The sequence below is a fragment of the Neospora caninum genome, chromosome X (assembly GCF_000208865.1).
Source record: "Neospora caninum Liverpool complete genome, chromosome X".
NCBI classification, from domain to species: Eukaryota; Apicomplexa; class Conoidasida; order Eucoccidiorida; family Sarcocystidae; genus Neospora; species Neospora caninum.
In genome coordinates, this window is record NC_018396.1 from 325,577 (window position 1) to 341,893 (window position 16,317).

A 16,317-nucleotide genomic window follows, 5' to 3' on the forward strand; every position below is an offset into this window, starting at 1 on the left:
ATGAAAGAAACGCTCCTCGTAGGAAGAAGACAGAGGACCAAGACAGTCCTTCTTCCGCCCTACGTAGCGCCCAAAGTACGGCTGAGAGACGACACGAAAGGGAAAGAACTCATGTGAAAGGGAAAGAGACAGAGGGGTGGACCCTCTGTGCCGACTCTTCCTTGTTCTCTTTCCTTGCTGGCTGTCCTCTCCTGCTGTCTTGTCCCCGACGTCCCTTCTTCGCTTCAATCCCCCTGTCACCTCATCCCATCTTTATGTCTATCGATCGGCCTCTCTCCTCTCTTGCTCTTCATTTTCTTGCTTTTCTTCTCTCTCTTCCTCTTCTTTCGCTTCCTCTTCTCTGGCTTCCTCTTCTCTCGCCTCCTCTTCTCTCGCCTCCTCTTCTCTCGCTTCCTCTTCTCTCGCTTCCTCTCCGTGCTTTCCCTCGTCTCTCTGTTCTGTTCTTTCTCCCTCTTCCTCTTCTCTGTCTCCTTCTTCTCTCTTCCTCTTCTCCCTTTTCTTGTGCCTCTTTCTCGTGTTTCGTCCGCCTTGGTGCCCGCAGACCGCTCGAGGTCGGCTGTATCGATGCCGTCTCCTTCCGCTGTGTCTCTTTGCAGCTTTCCTCTCCATCCGTGGATTCTCTTCTGTCTGCTTTTTCCCTCCTGCAGGAACTGCGCGTCTTCTTCCGGGTTGACTACGCAACTTGCTTGCGAGCGTGCGGTGTACGCACACCCGAGCCCCACCGGTACCTCTGGCGAGACGAAACCGGCGATCGGCACTTTGAGTGCGTGAACAAGAGCAAAGTCCTCGTTCCCTTCTCTTCGGCTGCTCATGCATGCAAGCTCTTTGGCCTCCACCCCGTTCTTGTTGACCCAGAACCCGATTGGTCTTCCTCGTTTTCATTCCCCTCTCCTTCTTCCTCTTCTTCTTCTTCTTCTCTTTCTTCTCCCTCTTCCTCTTCTCCTTCTCTCTCTTCTCCTTCTCTCTCTTCTCCTTCTCTCTCTTCTCATTCTCTCTCTTCTCCTTCTCTCTCTTCTCCTTCTCTCTCTTCTCCTTCTTCCTTCCCTTGTACAAAAGTTGTTGTTCTCCTAGGGCACATCAACCACGGAAAGACGACGCTTCTCGATCGTCTCGCAGGGACTCTCGTGGCCCCTTTTGAGGCGGGGGGAATTACGCAAAACCTCTCTGCAGTTACTGTCAAGATTCCATCTTCGATTTCTCACGCCGATGCTTGCTCAGGCCTGAACACAACCCCGTTGTCATTTTCTTCCGCCTCTTCCTCCTCTTCCTCTTCTTCCTCGTCTTCCTCTTCTTCCTCCGCCTCTGCGCGAGGAGGGGGGGAGAGTCTGGGGGGACAGGAGCCGGAAGAGAATTGGACTCAACTGACGTTCATCGACACCCCCGGCCACGCGACGTTTGGTTCAATGCGAGGGCGGGCGAGTGCATCCGCAGATCTTGCATGTGTCGTGGTTGACGTCACGGAGGGGAAAGGCCTGCAGACGGAGGAGGTTCTTCGCCTCGCTGACGCGTACGACCTGCCGGTGCTCATCGTGATAAACAAAGTCGACAAACTCGCCCCTGCGCACGCGCGCGATGCGTCCGAAGCGAGCGCAGGCGGCGAAGTGGAGGGCGAAACCAGAGGCGAGAGATGCGCAGGATTCGCAGATTCGAACGAGGTTCAAATCGTCAAGATGGAGCTGCGCAGACAGTGCCAGGAACTGAGAGAAAAAGGTTTGCTGAAACGCGACCTTAACCACGAAGTGATGAACGCCGTCTGCGTCTCTGCACTTTACGGCGACGGCATCGAGGTAAGCCACAGTGTGGCTCTCCAAGCGCCAAAGGGTGAAGAAGGAAAGAGACACAGACAAAGACACAAACGTCGAAGAAGATGAAGAAGAAAGACAGGGTGAAGCACGAAGATCCTCGTCACTTTTCCGTCCCTCTGTGTCTTTCGCTGCTTCTCTTCATTGCGCTTCCGTTTCCCGTATCGCTTTGGCGTTCTCCTCGTGTCTCTGTTTCGCTCGCCAAAATCCAGCGGCGCCTCAGTTTTCTCTGGCTTCTCTTCTCCCCCTCTGGCTGGTGCGTCTCGCTCGCCCTACTCGTGACTTCAGTCCTCAGGGCTTCCTGCGAAGGCCTTTCGCGAATCAAACGTTCTTCCTCTTTCATTGGCTCTTCCCTGTCGCTCTGTCTCTTCTTTCTCCCCGTCTCTCTTTTCCGTCACTGCATCGTCTGTCTCTCGCTGTCTCTTCTTTCTCCCCCGTCTCTTCTTTCTCCCCGTCTCTCCTTTCCCTCACTGCATCGTCTGTCTCTCGCTGTCTCTTCTTTCTGCCCCGTCTCTTCTTTTTCCCACTGTCTCTCTTGTCTCTTTCTTTGTCCTCAGACGCTCCTTCGTCGCCTGGTTCATCTCGCTTCTTCGTCGCCACCTGCGCGGTCTCTCTCTTCGCTCTCTCTTTCTCCTGGCGCTGCGGCAATGCATGCAAAGCACAAGCGAAGATCCGACTGTCTCGTCGACGCGCACGTGCCTCCTGCTGCCGTTGGCATCGTCCTCGAAGTTGGGAAGAGCAGCGACCGCGGCGTCTTATATACGGTTCTCATCAAACAGGGACACTTCTCCATTGGTGCGTCTTTCTTTCCTATCCGTGAAAATATACTCAACCCGAAAACAAACAAAAGCCAACACGAGGGTTATACGCACACAGAAACATATATATATATATATATATACATGTCTATCTGTTTATATTTTGTATGTCTACGTATATATATATATATATATATATGTTGATACATGAATGTGCGTGCGCATATGTATATATACATCCCTACACCAAATATACTGCGTTGATTTATGTGTTTGCGGTTGGATTGTTTTGGTTTTTGTCTTTAATCGAGATCTGCCGTTTTTATAGTGTTTCCCACTTGGTTGGATGTCCACAAGTCGAGCCTATCTGCCTTTCTTCTTCTGGTCGTGTTAAACGCCCCTCTTTAGCTGTCATTTTGTCTCGACGTGGTGACCTTAGAGGGGCGTATTTGCATCGCTACCGGCAACGCGCAGGCGCTTCGCCATGCACGCATGATACCCTGGCAATTGACGTGCACGTACTGGCATATATATATATATATATATATACGTATTTATATGGGTATATATGGGTACGTTTATGCATGTATATAGATGTGTGTGTACATATGTATGTATCTGCACATGCACCACGCATATGTATGTATGTATGTATGTATGTATGTATGTATGTATGTATGTATGTATGTATGTATGTACATTTGCATATTTGTGTAGAAAAGTATGTATGTGAGCACCACAAATGGATATTTTCCTGCATGCACATACGGTGCCTCATCTCTGTTTGTTGGGTCTCTGGTCCTTCCTTTCCTTATGTTGGCAGGGAGTTACTTCGTGGCAGGCAGCGCCTACGGCAGGATTCGCTCCATTGAACTTGTCTCCTCCACGTACTCTTCTCCTCGCTCTCCGTCTGCCTCTTCTTTCCAGTCTGCTTTCAAATCGTTTCCGGAATCTCCTCTTCGACATGCGCCTTCGGGCGAAGCGTCTCTGTCTCCGTCGTACCCACCGGGGACAGTGGTGACGTGTGGGGTATCTCGGGCCATTGGCGACGGCGACTGTGGGGTGGACGATCGCATCTATCTGCTGCCGCAGTGTCGGGCCTTTCGCCTCGCGGAGTATCGCCGCGGGATCGAGCGCCTCGCGCGCATGCAGATCGACGGGACGCCGCTCGAGATCGCCCAGTGGGAGGCAGACCATCCCACAGTGCAGCGACGCTTGGGGACTCGGCGCACCGGGCCGAGGAGACAGGAGACAGGGCGGGGCGTCGACGACGCGAACGACGCCGCGCTCGCCAGGAAAGAGGTCACGCGCGGTCGAAGGGCCATCGAAGAATTCGGCGTCGAGGCGGCCCTCAGCCCCAAGGCAACCGGCGATCGAGGCTTTCTCAGTGATTGGAAAACGCCGGGCGCAAAAGAAGAGGGGGAAGAGCGCGAAGGGGAAGAAAGAGGAGGCGAAGAAAGGGACGGGTCCCAGGGTCGTCTGTTCCGGAACGTTACGATGGAAGAATTTCATCAGCCTTTAGGGCGACGGCGGGGGAAGAGCAGGTTGGCAGGCAGAGAGGAGAGACGTTTGTTGAAGGGCGATGACGAGAGGAGCGACGAGAGTGGCGACGACTGGGAGGCGCGCGTGCGCGACGGCGGGAGAGGCAGAACGCGGCAGAAAGAGGAAGAAGAGATTGACGAGTCGGACGTGTCGAGGGACTCTCGCCTCGTCGATGAATGGACCCTCCTTCGCAACTCTGTTTCCGGAACAGGCGAGGAGAACAAGGCGCCGCAAGAGTACGACTCCATTGCCATGACCAGCGACACCGCACGCCCGCTGTACATCCACACGCGCGGCTCAGAGCGACTGGAGCCGCCTTCTGTCTTTGGAGGCGACGAAGATGGGGACGAGGACGAATCTGCGGGGCGAAGCCGTGGGCGCAAACGCAGCCGGCGAGGCCGCGAGCGAGACGAAGCAGACTCAGAGGATGAGCGCCGGGGAGGAAATGTGCATGAATTCTGGGGCGGACACGAAAGCCGAGAAGACTGGTATGAAGCGGTGAAGGAGAAGAACGCGGCTCTGATGGACCGCTGGCGGTCGAGATCGAAACACCGGGTAAGCACAAGGCAAAAGACAGCAGTCTGCCGCACTTCCTGTTCCCTTCCTCGAAACCAGCGAAAACGCCGACACTTGCGCGTGGCTCCTGAAGATGTCCTGGTACCCACAGCGGCACGGTGAAGCAGCGCGCGTGCCTGCAGTCACATGACCACGCGTGACTCCGGGGGGGGAGAGCTTCTGAACGGAGCTCTGTTTGAAACGTATCTCTCAACCTAGCTAGGGTTCTCTCCTCGGACCCCCTCCAGTGTCTGTTGTCTTTGTTTTTCCGGCGATAGGCTCTCGGTTCAGCTGTGGACGGCCCTGGCGTGGGCGGTGTGTCGCTCACAACAGCCTATAGGATTGGAGTCTCTCTGTGTGCTGTGGCCTTGGGAGAACCTCGGAAGGGACGTTTGGTGGAGGAACCAGTCTCGAGGGGTGTCTCTCTTTTTTCCTGTGTGCCTCGTCGTAGACGCTTGCGCAGAGGGCAGAGACAGGCGGGAGCGCCCGCCGGTGTCTTCGCGTTTCTTGGGTTCCTCGGCCCTGGGCCCAGAAAAAAAACAGAGGTTCGCAGCTTCTCGCGGTCGCTTTTCTTCGACATTGCGTGTTGACTGTCACAGAAGGGGAGGACGCCAAGCCGGCGTGTAGGGTCGTGTAGTGTTCTCTTGGCGTTCGTCTGTGACATTTAGCGTCTGTCTGTCTCTGGCCTTCTCGGCGCAGGATTTAGAACGGCGGGAGCAGCGACGGAAGGAACGCGCGATGCTGGTCGAGGCCGAGCGCATGCGGCGCCACGCGCTGAAGGAACCACCCTTAACAGAAGAAGAAATTCGAGAGATCATGGGAGAGGACGAGAAGTTCCAGGAGGCGGAACGCTTCGGAGACGAGGCGGACGAAACGCGTCTTGAGAAGAAACATGTAAGTGTCTCGTAGCCATGACCTCGCAGTGACCAATAGGCCTCAGGGAGGGGGGGGGGGGGTCGAACAGGACCGCAGGCTCCCCGCCGCGCGTGTCTGTGAACGAGGGATAGGAACGCGCAGGACCATGTGGCGAAACGACAGAGCATTTCATGTGGTCAGATGTTGAGACAGTCGGGAGATACGAATGTATAGCTGCGTGCTAGCCAGCTAGCCGGTGACAGGGAGTCACTGTTACGTGTGTTCGTAGCGCCCGTTACTCGCAGTTTGCGCTTAGTTTGTACTTGCGAGGGCGTGTCTTTCGTGGGCCAGCTGTGACACACAGGATCCGGGACTTTCTGACAAACGTACAGTCTACATTTGAACATTCATGCATCCAGCCCGACTGCATTGATGTACACGGTTACTGTACATCCAGGGGAATGGCGCCTGCGTGTTTTGCGCTTGCGTCTGAGTCGCCGGTGAACAGTTTTGCTTTGTTAGCTGCATGCAATGTCCTCGTCGATCTTTGTTGTTTTTTCGTTGTCGTAGAAACAACGGGCCAAGCCGTTCCTGATCCCTGCAAAAAACGCCCCCGTCATCCCAGTCATTCTCCGCACTGATGTCGTCGGGACCTTCGATGTGCTTCTCGATGAAATGGAAAAGCTCCAGGTGAGCGTCATATACAAACATATATATATATATATATATAAGTATATATATTCATGTATGTAGACATGTTGATATGAATGTGTCGAACTCTGTAGACGTAGTTATGGGTTTTCGATATGTCTATATATAGATGTACTTTCTACTTCGTGGTAGAGAGCGAACTAACGCCGTGGTTCCCTGCAGTCTCTGCTTTGTGATTTGTTTCCCCTTCTGCGTTTTTCCGTTCCCCCCCACTCTACCTCCTTTCCCCATCCCGCCGTCCGATTTTCTGCCTCTGTGCTGTTCCAGGGAGAGTTCGGCATGCGGATTCCCGTTGTCCACGGGGGCATTGGCCCCGTTGTGCCCCGGGACGTGGTGCATGCAGAGGTGGAGAAGACGTATGGCTACTGCCCGATCTACGCCTTTAAAGTTCCCGTGCTTCCAGACGCAATTAAGCAGGCCCTGGCCACATCTGTTGTTATTAAGAGGTTTGACGTCTTCACTGATCTCCTCGCCGACTTGCGCGAACGCTGCGTCAATACCCAGAAGCTGCTTGACCACAACATCTACGTCCGAAGTCTCAAGACGGAGCCCACGAAGTCTGGGCTGTGAATAGGACGAAAGAGAGAAGCGAGCGAACGGAAGGCGGAGAGGACACAGCGGGAGGAACAAGGAACGCTTTGTCAGCTTGCCCATCTGGTGCTTCCTCGCAGCACGCACGTCCGTCGTTTCGGATGTACGAGAAGACAGGGATCACCGGGAGCAGGAATGACGGAAGGCGAGAAAGCAAGTCCGCGCGCGATCGGGAGACACAAACACTCTGTGGACGTCATGGAGAGAGAACGCCAGCGATACACGGCTCGACCGCTGCACGCCGCGAACAACCAAAAGGGACACGCCGCAAAAAAGTTGAGGTAGAGATTGCGAGCAAGAAAGCAATGAGGGTGAAGGTTGGCCTGAGCCGAAAACGTGACGCTGTCGACATACGAATCCAGAGGGACACTTTGTGTGTTTGTGACGGCGTAGGCTGGCAGGCGGCGGCCGGGGAGACGCAGTGAGGGAGATTGAGTGGGCATGACACGGCCGTTGTCATGTTTTTGGCGTTGTGTTGTCTTGTTTTGGCTTTGTCACTCGGTACATCTTGCGCTCCGAACGAGGACGCGTTCTCCATTTCAGCTGTTTTTCACACACGTGGCAGGTCTGCCGTTCCGGCTTACTCCTGCTCGTCTGCCTCGCATCTGTAGCACCGCAGACTCTTGGTGCACACCCCCCCGATTGGCAAGGATTGTTCTTCGCTCCGAAACGAAGAGTGCGTTTTGAGCAGGCACAGTGTTCGACACGTTTTGTGCAAGGCAAGCTTTCCGCGAGTCCTGGCGAACGCACGAGCTCCAGCGTTAGCTGCCGAGAGACCGTCTCGGCTGGGAAAAGGGTGCAGGACAGCAGCCGTGCTTCGACACATCTAGTGTGCTGTGTGTTTTGCACGCATAACCGAAGGAGAGCGGCATTTTAGCGTTGCGCGTTGATTAGTTCGAAACAGGTGGACGCCCCCCTTTGCTGCCATCTACCGATCTATGTCCTCCCCTCCCCCTTTACGGACGGACTCCACTTGACGGTCTTCTCTGGGGGGGGGGAGGGGAAGAGAGGCCAGCGACTGATTTAATAGGGCCAGCCTTTCTGCTCAGATACACCCTGTAACCTCATGAGAAGTCCACTTTGGTTCCAGACTCCCTTGTTGACGTCTCAACTACGCGTCCGCAGAGGAGTTCGTTCTCTCTGGTGTCCGACAGAGTGCTTCAAAACCTGACGATGGAGCGTTTGCACCCGATTTTCCTCCAGTTTTTTTTCTGTGAAGAGCCAACTGACAGCTATTAAGCGGCAAGTCACTCATTCCGGGTTTCCCCATCGGACGTTGGTGGTCCGGCAAACGCATACTTTCGAGACAGGCTGCATCGGTTTGCAGGTTCACTGGCAATCGCTTCGAGACTGCCAAACCAACCGCTCTGACACTGGCTCTAACCACTAAACTCCAGTAGCTCTTTTCTGAACGTTTGTCGCTGGGGTCTCTACGCCGACGGTTAGATTGCCCCAATTAGCCCTCCCAAGCAAAGGACGATGCCTACAGACGGACCCGACCGGCCACCAAACACCAGCACACAGAATGTACGTGCAGATCGGAGTGGTCCCAAAAAGACATAATGGAGATGGAAAACAAACGCAGAGTGTCCGTGTGACTCACAAACTGTCGGTTAGTGTTTTGGCGTAGCAGCGACAACTCTGCGGAAACCAGAGCGGGCGCTAACCCTTTTGGGTATCTCTTTCGCTGGGGAAAGGCGACGACGACTCTGTGCAGTGCCGACAAGCTCTAGACGCGAACCGAACAAGCTCTAGACGCGAACCAAACAAGCTCTAGACGCGAACCAAACAAGCTCTAGACGCGAACCATCACGCCTGGCCACTTATGCCTTTAGTTGGAAGCTGGGAGATTCGCCCAGTTGGTGCAGAGCTTCCAAAAAGAATAGAGAGCCGCCGAAGTGTTCTCGCATCCTCTTGGTTCGACTCGCAATATCTCGGCCTCCGCGGATGTCCACACGTTAGCCGCCACTAAGGCTTGGGGCCAGGCCGTCGGTTTCACACTGCGGGATGGACTACCTCTGGACCAAAAACGGTGGAGAAAAGTCTAGAGCAGGAGCGGTGCAAAACCTCCCTTTTTTCGTCAGTGTTCAAGATACATTACGTGTGTTAGGATTGCCATTCTTTCTGTAGTCCGTTTTCACGCGTCTTCCGCCCTCTGTGCTCCCGTCTCTGATGTTCCGCTTTCTAGGCGCGAGAACGTGACAGGTGGCCGACGCGATTCGGCGATCAAGGTCCCGCACAGCGCGGCTTCTGTAGGTTACACAAACAAGCTCGACTTTTTTACTACATCTTCTATCTGTGCCCAAAAAGAGGTACAGATTTTCGCCTGCGAACAGTTCTCGAACAGTCAACCACCGTGTACGGTGCACGATATCGTGTCCACGTGTTCTGACTGCATTCTCGACGTCGAAGGTACTGAATCGGCCCTATCCTTGCTTACGCGGCAATAGGGTTTTTCGTCGCGCGTTCGGTTATGAAGGGGCATTCTGGTTCGTATTTTACACAACGGTTTTTGAGACTTCATAGGTGTCGTTGCGTTGCCTCGGCCTCCCAGCATCTTTCAAGACTGCTCTGCTTAATGTAAACACAGGTCGAGAAACAAGAAGGAACGGCAGTGTGTAGGCGTTACCTGATATCGAGGGAAGAAAACTCAGTTGAACCGTGGAGGGAATTCGATGCCTCCGGGGCTAGGGTGCGCGTCACGTGGCCTCGTCCCTTGCCTCCTGTGTGTCCGTGCTGGCTTCAGGCGCTGCTGTGTTAGTGGAAACCTTACGTTTTTATCTTGTCGCTGCCTCGACGGGGTGTCCGTCTCATGCTTCTTGTCCATTCACTCTCACCTTCGCTTGCCAGGAATTGACCGTTTTGCCTTTCCCTCGCAACTTCCGTAGCTGTGAACCGTGCACCTATAAGTCGCAAAGAGCCAGTGCGCTGGGAACAAAACGGCATTCGCGTGACAGAAGCAGTCAGGTTCTACATGTTTCGACGAAAGGGCTGTAGGGCGCCGCTCACTTCGTTTTCCCAAATTTATGAATCCAGCGTCTGTAGCTGTCGAGTCCCAGACGTTTTAGGCCACTGACATGGAGCTTTCTCCTCTCCTGCTTCAGGGCTCCAGAACGGGGTCCGGGGGGCTCCTCGTTCAACAGAAACCCGCGCATGCCTTTTCGCGGTCTTCGCGTTCCGCGCGGGTTGTCTTCGTGCTCGGCTTCCTGGCATGGGTCGCCGTTGTCCGCTCGGGTTCGTCTGAGGCTGTAGCTTTATCTGTCCGGACTCCTGACGCAGGCGCAGGACCGAACGCCGTTCCCCCCGCAGACCGGGTCGACGGCGATTCCGAGGCAAGCGGCCTAGAAGCCGAATTCGCGCAGGCTGCCGGTGGCGACGATGCTCCGCATGGCAATATCTCCGCTGACCTCAGTCGGCGATACAGAGAGCGTAGCCGTCTTCAGGCGACAAGGGAAACGACGGCCAACGGAGATCTTCCGGACACCCCCCAGTCAGATGAAGCCATGCCTCCCTCGAGCGAATCAGGCAAGGACGCATCCGAGAACGTTCCTGGAGGCGACGAAGATGAGCCCGGTGAGCCGGCAACAAAACGCGACCTTAATCCGGAAACAGTATCGCCGAGTGAACTGCCCTCCACAGACTCCCTCGTCACTTCCACAAATGCACAAGGGCCCGACAGATCGCCAGCAGAGGGAACTCCAGAGAACTCGCACCAGGGGCTAACATCCTCTGGACACGCCGCTGAAGCCAGAGAAACAGATAACACTCGCCCCGCGCAGCTGGGGGGGGCGGAGAACTCCACGGAGGCAACGGGGCCTCCAGAAACAGTGGATGCACCCGGCTCTCCGTTGTCGACAGGCGACACTAGCAGCATGAATCCGAACACTGAAAGCGAAGAAAGTGCACATGTTCCCCTGCGCGCGTCTTCGCCCGAGACACCAGATTCCGTCGGCACGCATATCGGTGGCGGGGTCTCACAGAACTCGACAGAGATGTCGCTGACCCGACGGTCTGGCATGCATGCTTTTCCAGAAAGCTCAGTCGCGACCGGCAGTGCTGGTGGCGCCGAGCAGAACCAAGGAAACTCTACGGGTAACGGCGGTACAGCTGCAGCGTCATCGCCTGAGGGAGGAGCGTTTTGGAGTGAATCTGAGTCAGTGAATGAGCAAGTCGAGCGGGAACCAGATTCCCAGTTCCCTAGCTCTGGCCCCGCTTCTTTGGATTGGGACGCGAAGGGAGAAGATACGCGACACAGTGGCGAGAGAAGGATCGGCGCGGAGGACGCGCTGGAACCTGGGGAAGAAGACCTCACCGTGACCTCGTTGGAGACAGAGCAGCCCTTCTCTAGCATGGATGAGGGAAAGGGAACAGACGAGGACGAACCCGACGCACCTTCATCGCCGGCACATGTGGTTGCGGAGGTTGGCAATACGGAGGCAAGTGGCCATCAGCTTTTCGCGACAGATCCGGGTCACCTCCAGTATCCTGTGACGACAGACGAGGAGAGGACTGGCGCCGCGGAGCCTGTATTCAGCCTGTCAAAGAGTGACGATGCACCGGGGCAGAGAGAAGAACCGAGCACGAATGCAACTGAAGAAGTGAGGGAAGCACACATTCCGCAGATCCAGCCTGAGACCCAGGCCGTCGCACCCTCCTCGTCTTCCGACGCAGCTCAGCCACGTGCCGCTGTAGATCCTGAACGCTCCGACGCTCCGTCTGGTGAAGTAAATGAAACGGCGGCGGAAACGCCATCACACCCTGAGTCGGGAACTCCGGCTGACTCACCGCTTTCGGGTCCCCTCGAAGATCTGTCTGGTCCGGCGGAGCGGCACCCGGCACAGCTAGCGGCGTCAGCTGGCGACCCAGAGCTACTGGCGCCTGCAAAGGAATCGGAGAGAGAAGTGCACGGGCACGCAGAACTCGATAGGCAGGCCGTCGCAGTGGGCGTAGACGACGAGAACGACGAACAAAGCCTCCATCATGGTGGGGCAACTGAAGACACAGACGACCGTTCGTCTCTGTGGTTCGCCTATGGTGACCAACGGCGCCCTTCTCCCCCAGACGGCGAGTACTGGAGTGTGAACGGCGTCAGCGAGTCCGAGCCCGCGCAGGAAGAAGACACACTCTTCATGTTCCGTCCAGCGCATCAGCGACTTGACGTGCCACAGTCTGAAGGCGTCGGCTCTTTCGAAACACACAAACGCGATGCAGGATGGCCCCAGGGGCCACACGCATCTCAGTTCCCGGCGAAGGAGTCCCCTCCGCCACTTCACACTCGCCGTCCTGCATCGTTCAGTTTCTTTGGTCGGCCCAGTCCGTCCTCTCGGACAAAGCAGCACGAGACGCCGTACTACATGGGTCATCAATCGGACGAGAAGGCGTCTGAACCTGCCTACGCACCGTCGCCGATCGTCAATGCCTACGGCAGGTTCGGAGGGAGGCCCCTTGAGGAAAGGAATGTGCTTGTCCCCGCCCTCGCCGACGGCGACGAAAATGTGTTGGTCGGTCTGCAGTCAGCGCGGGGTGCGCGAGAGCCCGAGAACACAGCTCGCGGCGGCGATGCAGACCACGGAGACGCCGAGGTCTCATCCCCTCGGCGACGGGCAGAGCCTGATGCAGACGAAAACGAAGAAACGACAGGGTCGGACAACTCTGCAGAGTCGCAGCCCGAGTCTGGGCCTCATCTTTCTCCTTCGGCTGACCTCTCAACTTCCACAAGTTCCAGTCCTTCCCTCCCCGGCGCCTCGGCTGAGGAGCACGGCGTGCCTTCGGTCGGTGGAGCCGCTTTCGCGCCTGTTTCTGCGGGTGACGAACCCGAGGCCTTCACCTCCGGGGATGCGGAGTCGCAAGAGATGGCGCAGGCTGGGGCTGCCACAGAGGCCCAGGCGTCTGCCGAAGGGGAGCAAGCCGCGCCGTCTCCCTCCGCCGCCAGCGCTTCATCCGCCACTGACCAAGGCAAGCTCACCGCCAGGGCCGGGTCAGTCTCCGACCCTCGTGAAGGGCGGTGTTCGCGGGAAGAACTGGACGCGCTTACCGAGTACTTTTCTGGGCAGTCCGACACCTGCAGTGCGTATCGCTGCATCGAGGCGCAAGGTTTAGAGTTCCGCGAACGCCTGAAGGAGCACTACGGCTCGGTGTTCAGCGAGGGACAACTCGACGAACTGGCGGGGCTCTTCGCGGCCTGCTACTGCCGGTGTCCCATGATGAAATGCGAAGTCGATTATGTCATGGACACGGGCTCAACTTCCTGCAAAGAAGCCACAGTCGAGTACTGCGAACAGTCGAACGAAAAATTCGTCGACCGGTGCACGTCCGCCGCGGAGCAGTTACCGCTCGTCTACGACCTTCATGCCGACACTGGGGGCTTCAAGCAGCCTTGCAGGGTCTGCAGGTACGCGCAAGTCGAAAAGTGAAAACCAAGCGGGAAAGACGGACCCAGCTGCGCTTTCGCTGAAACCAGGCGGAGGAAAGGTTCGGTTTCGCACCGTTCCTAGGATAGCAACGCCACGCCAAAAGGCTGTGCTTTTCCTTCCTCGATGAGCATGCCGCTGCCTTGGCGACTCGTTGAGAGTTTGTTTTCTCATCGGAACCGCGTGTCTTCGGAAAACTGCTCACCGCAGCATAGAATCCGCACCCGGAGAAACGGAAGAGAAAACGAGAAAAAGAGGGCGCTGTGGGCAGCCGTACGTGAAGCACCTCAGCGCGAAAGTCTCTTACCGGTATCCCGTTCCTGTCTGCTGAATTGAAAAGAAATCTGTTTCCCATGAGCAGTTGCTGTGGAGAGGCTGCCTCTGTCTCGTTTCTGCCGGCGCTCCTCGGTGCCTCCCTGTCTGCGACCTTTTGTCGTGATTTGCTTCCGAAATTCTTTCCTCCTTCTGTCACTTGGCTGTGTCTCTTTCCAACTCCTTCCGCGTGTCTCGCTCGCCTACCGCATTTTCTTCTGTTTTTCTCTGCAGGCGTGAGGATCTTCCCCAGTCGGGAGTTGGGTCTGTCGCGCATCCTTCGCCGTCGGCGCCTTCTGGTGGACACGCTTCCATTTCTTCAGACGAGCAAAGCGCCCTTCACAGTGGAAGTCCCTCGGACGTTGACGGACCACCCTTTCCGTCAGACGGACGCGAGACGGGCGGCGAAACTGGGAGGTCTGGCGCGGCTTTGGGGCACGCTTCCGGGCATCCTGCCCCGTCGGCTGAAGACGTTGAAAGTGGGAGAAATGAGGTGCATGGAGAACAGCAGACAGGCGCGATTGGCGCTGGCAGTCCTGCCGGCTGGGGAGACTTATTCTCACCAGAACCGCCCACATCTCACTCAGGTAGTTCCCCGCCGGCGTTCAACGGGGACGAGGACAAGGAAGAGGGTGATGCAGGAGCTGCGCCAGAGGTGTCGACGATGCCCTCGTCACAGGCCGGCGCGGGAGGCGCGTCTGAAGATCCGTCTCCTCTTTTAGGTGGAGACACCGTCGCTGGCGACACGCTGCACGGACCGGGCGAGGTTCTCTCGCCTTCTGGGCCCAATCAAGGGTCTCCGTCTTCTATCACCACAGTGCGTCCAACAACGACGGGAAATACTTCAAGTGGCAGCACGCCCACGGAAGAGGGGGGAGAGGCTGGGAGTGAAGCGGTCGAGGTGATGAACCAGGGAGGGGCGGTTGGCCCGGCCTCAGGCATTCTGCTGGCTTTGGTAGGCAGCCTGCTGGGGATTGTCACTCTTGTGGCGTGAGGGGCCAGGCAATATGTAGGGAAGAGGAAGCAACAAGAAATGGGATAAATTGGGGAAGAATGGAGGGAGATGCTCCACAGACGCAGAAACAAAACAGTACGCACCAGCTCTCAGCCCACTCAAACTTACAAGCTTTCCCCAGTTCTTGGTCCTTTATCCCTCTCAAAGGAAACGAGAATCTCCGTACACGTCTACGCAAAAAAAATCCCATGTGTGCAGCATAGACCACTTTACATACAAAGGCTTGTCCGACTCTACGGTGCACGGGCAAATCATACAACTCGGCCGCACTCACGGCCCTCCAGTTCTGGAGAGGGTGCCAGTAGAATGCCCCAGATGACAAAACGGGGAACACTATCAGGTTTTGGTCACATCAGTTCCGCGTTTCCCCAGAAAGAAACCTATGGCGACAAGTAGAAGAACGGGCTCCCGAACGAACAGACCGCTGCTGCCTATTGTGACGTTTTAAAATCCACCCATGTTCAGCATCTCTGCTCTGTTAGTCCTCTGTCTACGAGCGAGCGTCTGGAACATAGGTTTGCTATCTTTCTATGGGAGGAGACCAGACGAATGGTATGAACAGCCTCGGGCACCCCAGTAACTGCAGGCCCTCGGAATTCGTATTTCAGAGCAAACATGTTCAGAAGAGATTCCCACTATTTGCTTCCTTCACTCGAGGAACAGTCCTGGTTCCATTTTATTTTGTACGAGTCTATCGATCTGCTCCCCCCCACCTCTCCCAGATCATGCATAGGAAGCCATGGTCTAAAGCCCTCTCTTTTACCGTACATTTCCAACTCCACATGTGTCCATTTTTTACGCTATTCCAAGTGCGTCCACTATCCGCAACTCAGCATTGCTTCCAAGTTCCCTTGAAGTGTCCTCGAGGAAACAAGCACGTTGGTTTCTTCTTTTATTCACTTTATACGGGCTTCTCATCCTGTGCTACTCTCGCATCTGCTAAGGCGCCGTATGCGGCTCCTTGCAAATACTAAAACATTTCCTTTCTCTTCCGGGGACCATTCCTTGCGTCCACCGGAACGGACAGCATGATGACCGGTTTGGTCGTAGCCCGCTAGCAGCTCCCAATAGTTTGCTCCTCTGTGCCACATGCAACAGGGGACCAACACGACCAGCTGCAGAAGGCGTCTCGCAAAACACGAGACAGAAGGCAATGGCCACCGTACGAGGCTGTGTCTCTTTGCGTCCTCTGAATGTCACTGCACACAACCTTTTCGCAGGACACAGCTTCACTCAATTCCTCGTACCACCCTGCAGTCTGCTGCCAGTTTGTCTGGTGTAACGAGTGGTGCTTCCGTGCTACACGTTTGCGCTTCCTGACTGACTGTCGTCCATTCCAGTTAGTCTGAACTCACGAGAGAGCCTCTAGTATTTTCGTCAGCGCGCGACCGCTCTTCCCCGCCAGACTGTCCTTTCCGAAAAACACAGAATTCTGTCTTTGACCTGTCTCGTGCATGGAGTTGCGTTGCGCATTTATGCGCAGGCACAAAGTGGGTCCACAAGCGAAGCCCCCGAGAATCGCCTGGTGTATTCGAGCAGACGTGTGATGGGCAAGTGTTTTCCTAAAACAATCGTTGCTTCGAAGTGGCCCCAACCACAGGGGCAACGGGAATGGTTGTCGTTTCGTACTGGACGTCGGAGAGACACGCGCGATGACGAAACCGACACCCATTCTGATCGGACACGAACAGGGATACGCACACATGGAGCGCCATACCAAACTCCTCGGTGTCTTTGTTGTGGAGTTTGTACCGACAATGACCAAC

The 16,317-nt window shown here is 55.8% G+C and overlaps 2 protein-coding genes across 2 annotated transcripts; both read left to right on the plus strand.

Annotated features, from left to right (window-relative positions):
- Positions 1-6,793, plus strand: NCLIV_045180 (putative elongation factor Tu GTP-binding domain-containing protein; the record flags this gene model as incomplete). The annotated part of the gene is made up of 7 exons (XM_003884067.1): positions 1-75; positions 648-1,787; positions 2,360-2,597; positions 3,384-4,657; positions 5,357-5,551; positions 6,083-6,202; positions 6,491-6,793. 7 exons carry the CDS (start codon positions 1-3, stop codon positions 6,791-6,793), a joined length of 3,345 nt encoding a protein of 1,114 aa, XP_003884116.1.
- Positions 6,794-9,891: 3,098 nt separating this feature from the next.
- Positions 9,892-14,530, plus strand: NCLIV_045190 (Proteophosphoglycan ppg1, related; the record flags this gene model as incomplete). The annotated part of the gene is made up of 2 exons (XM_003884068.1): positions 9,892-13,205; positions 13,771-14,530. 2 exons carry the CDS (start codon positions 9,892-9,894, stop codon positions 14,528-14,530), a joined length of 4,074 nt encoding a protein of 1,357 aa, XP_003884117.1.
- Between the last annotated feature and the right edge of the window lie 1,787 nt (positions 14,531-16,317).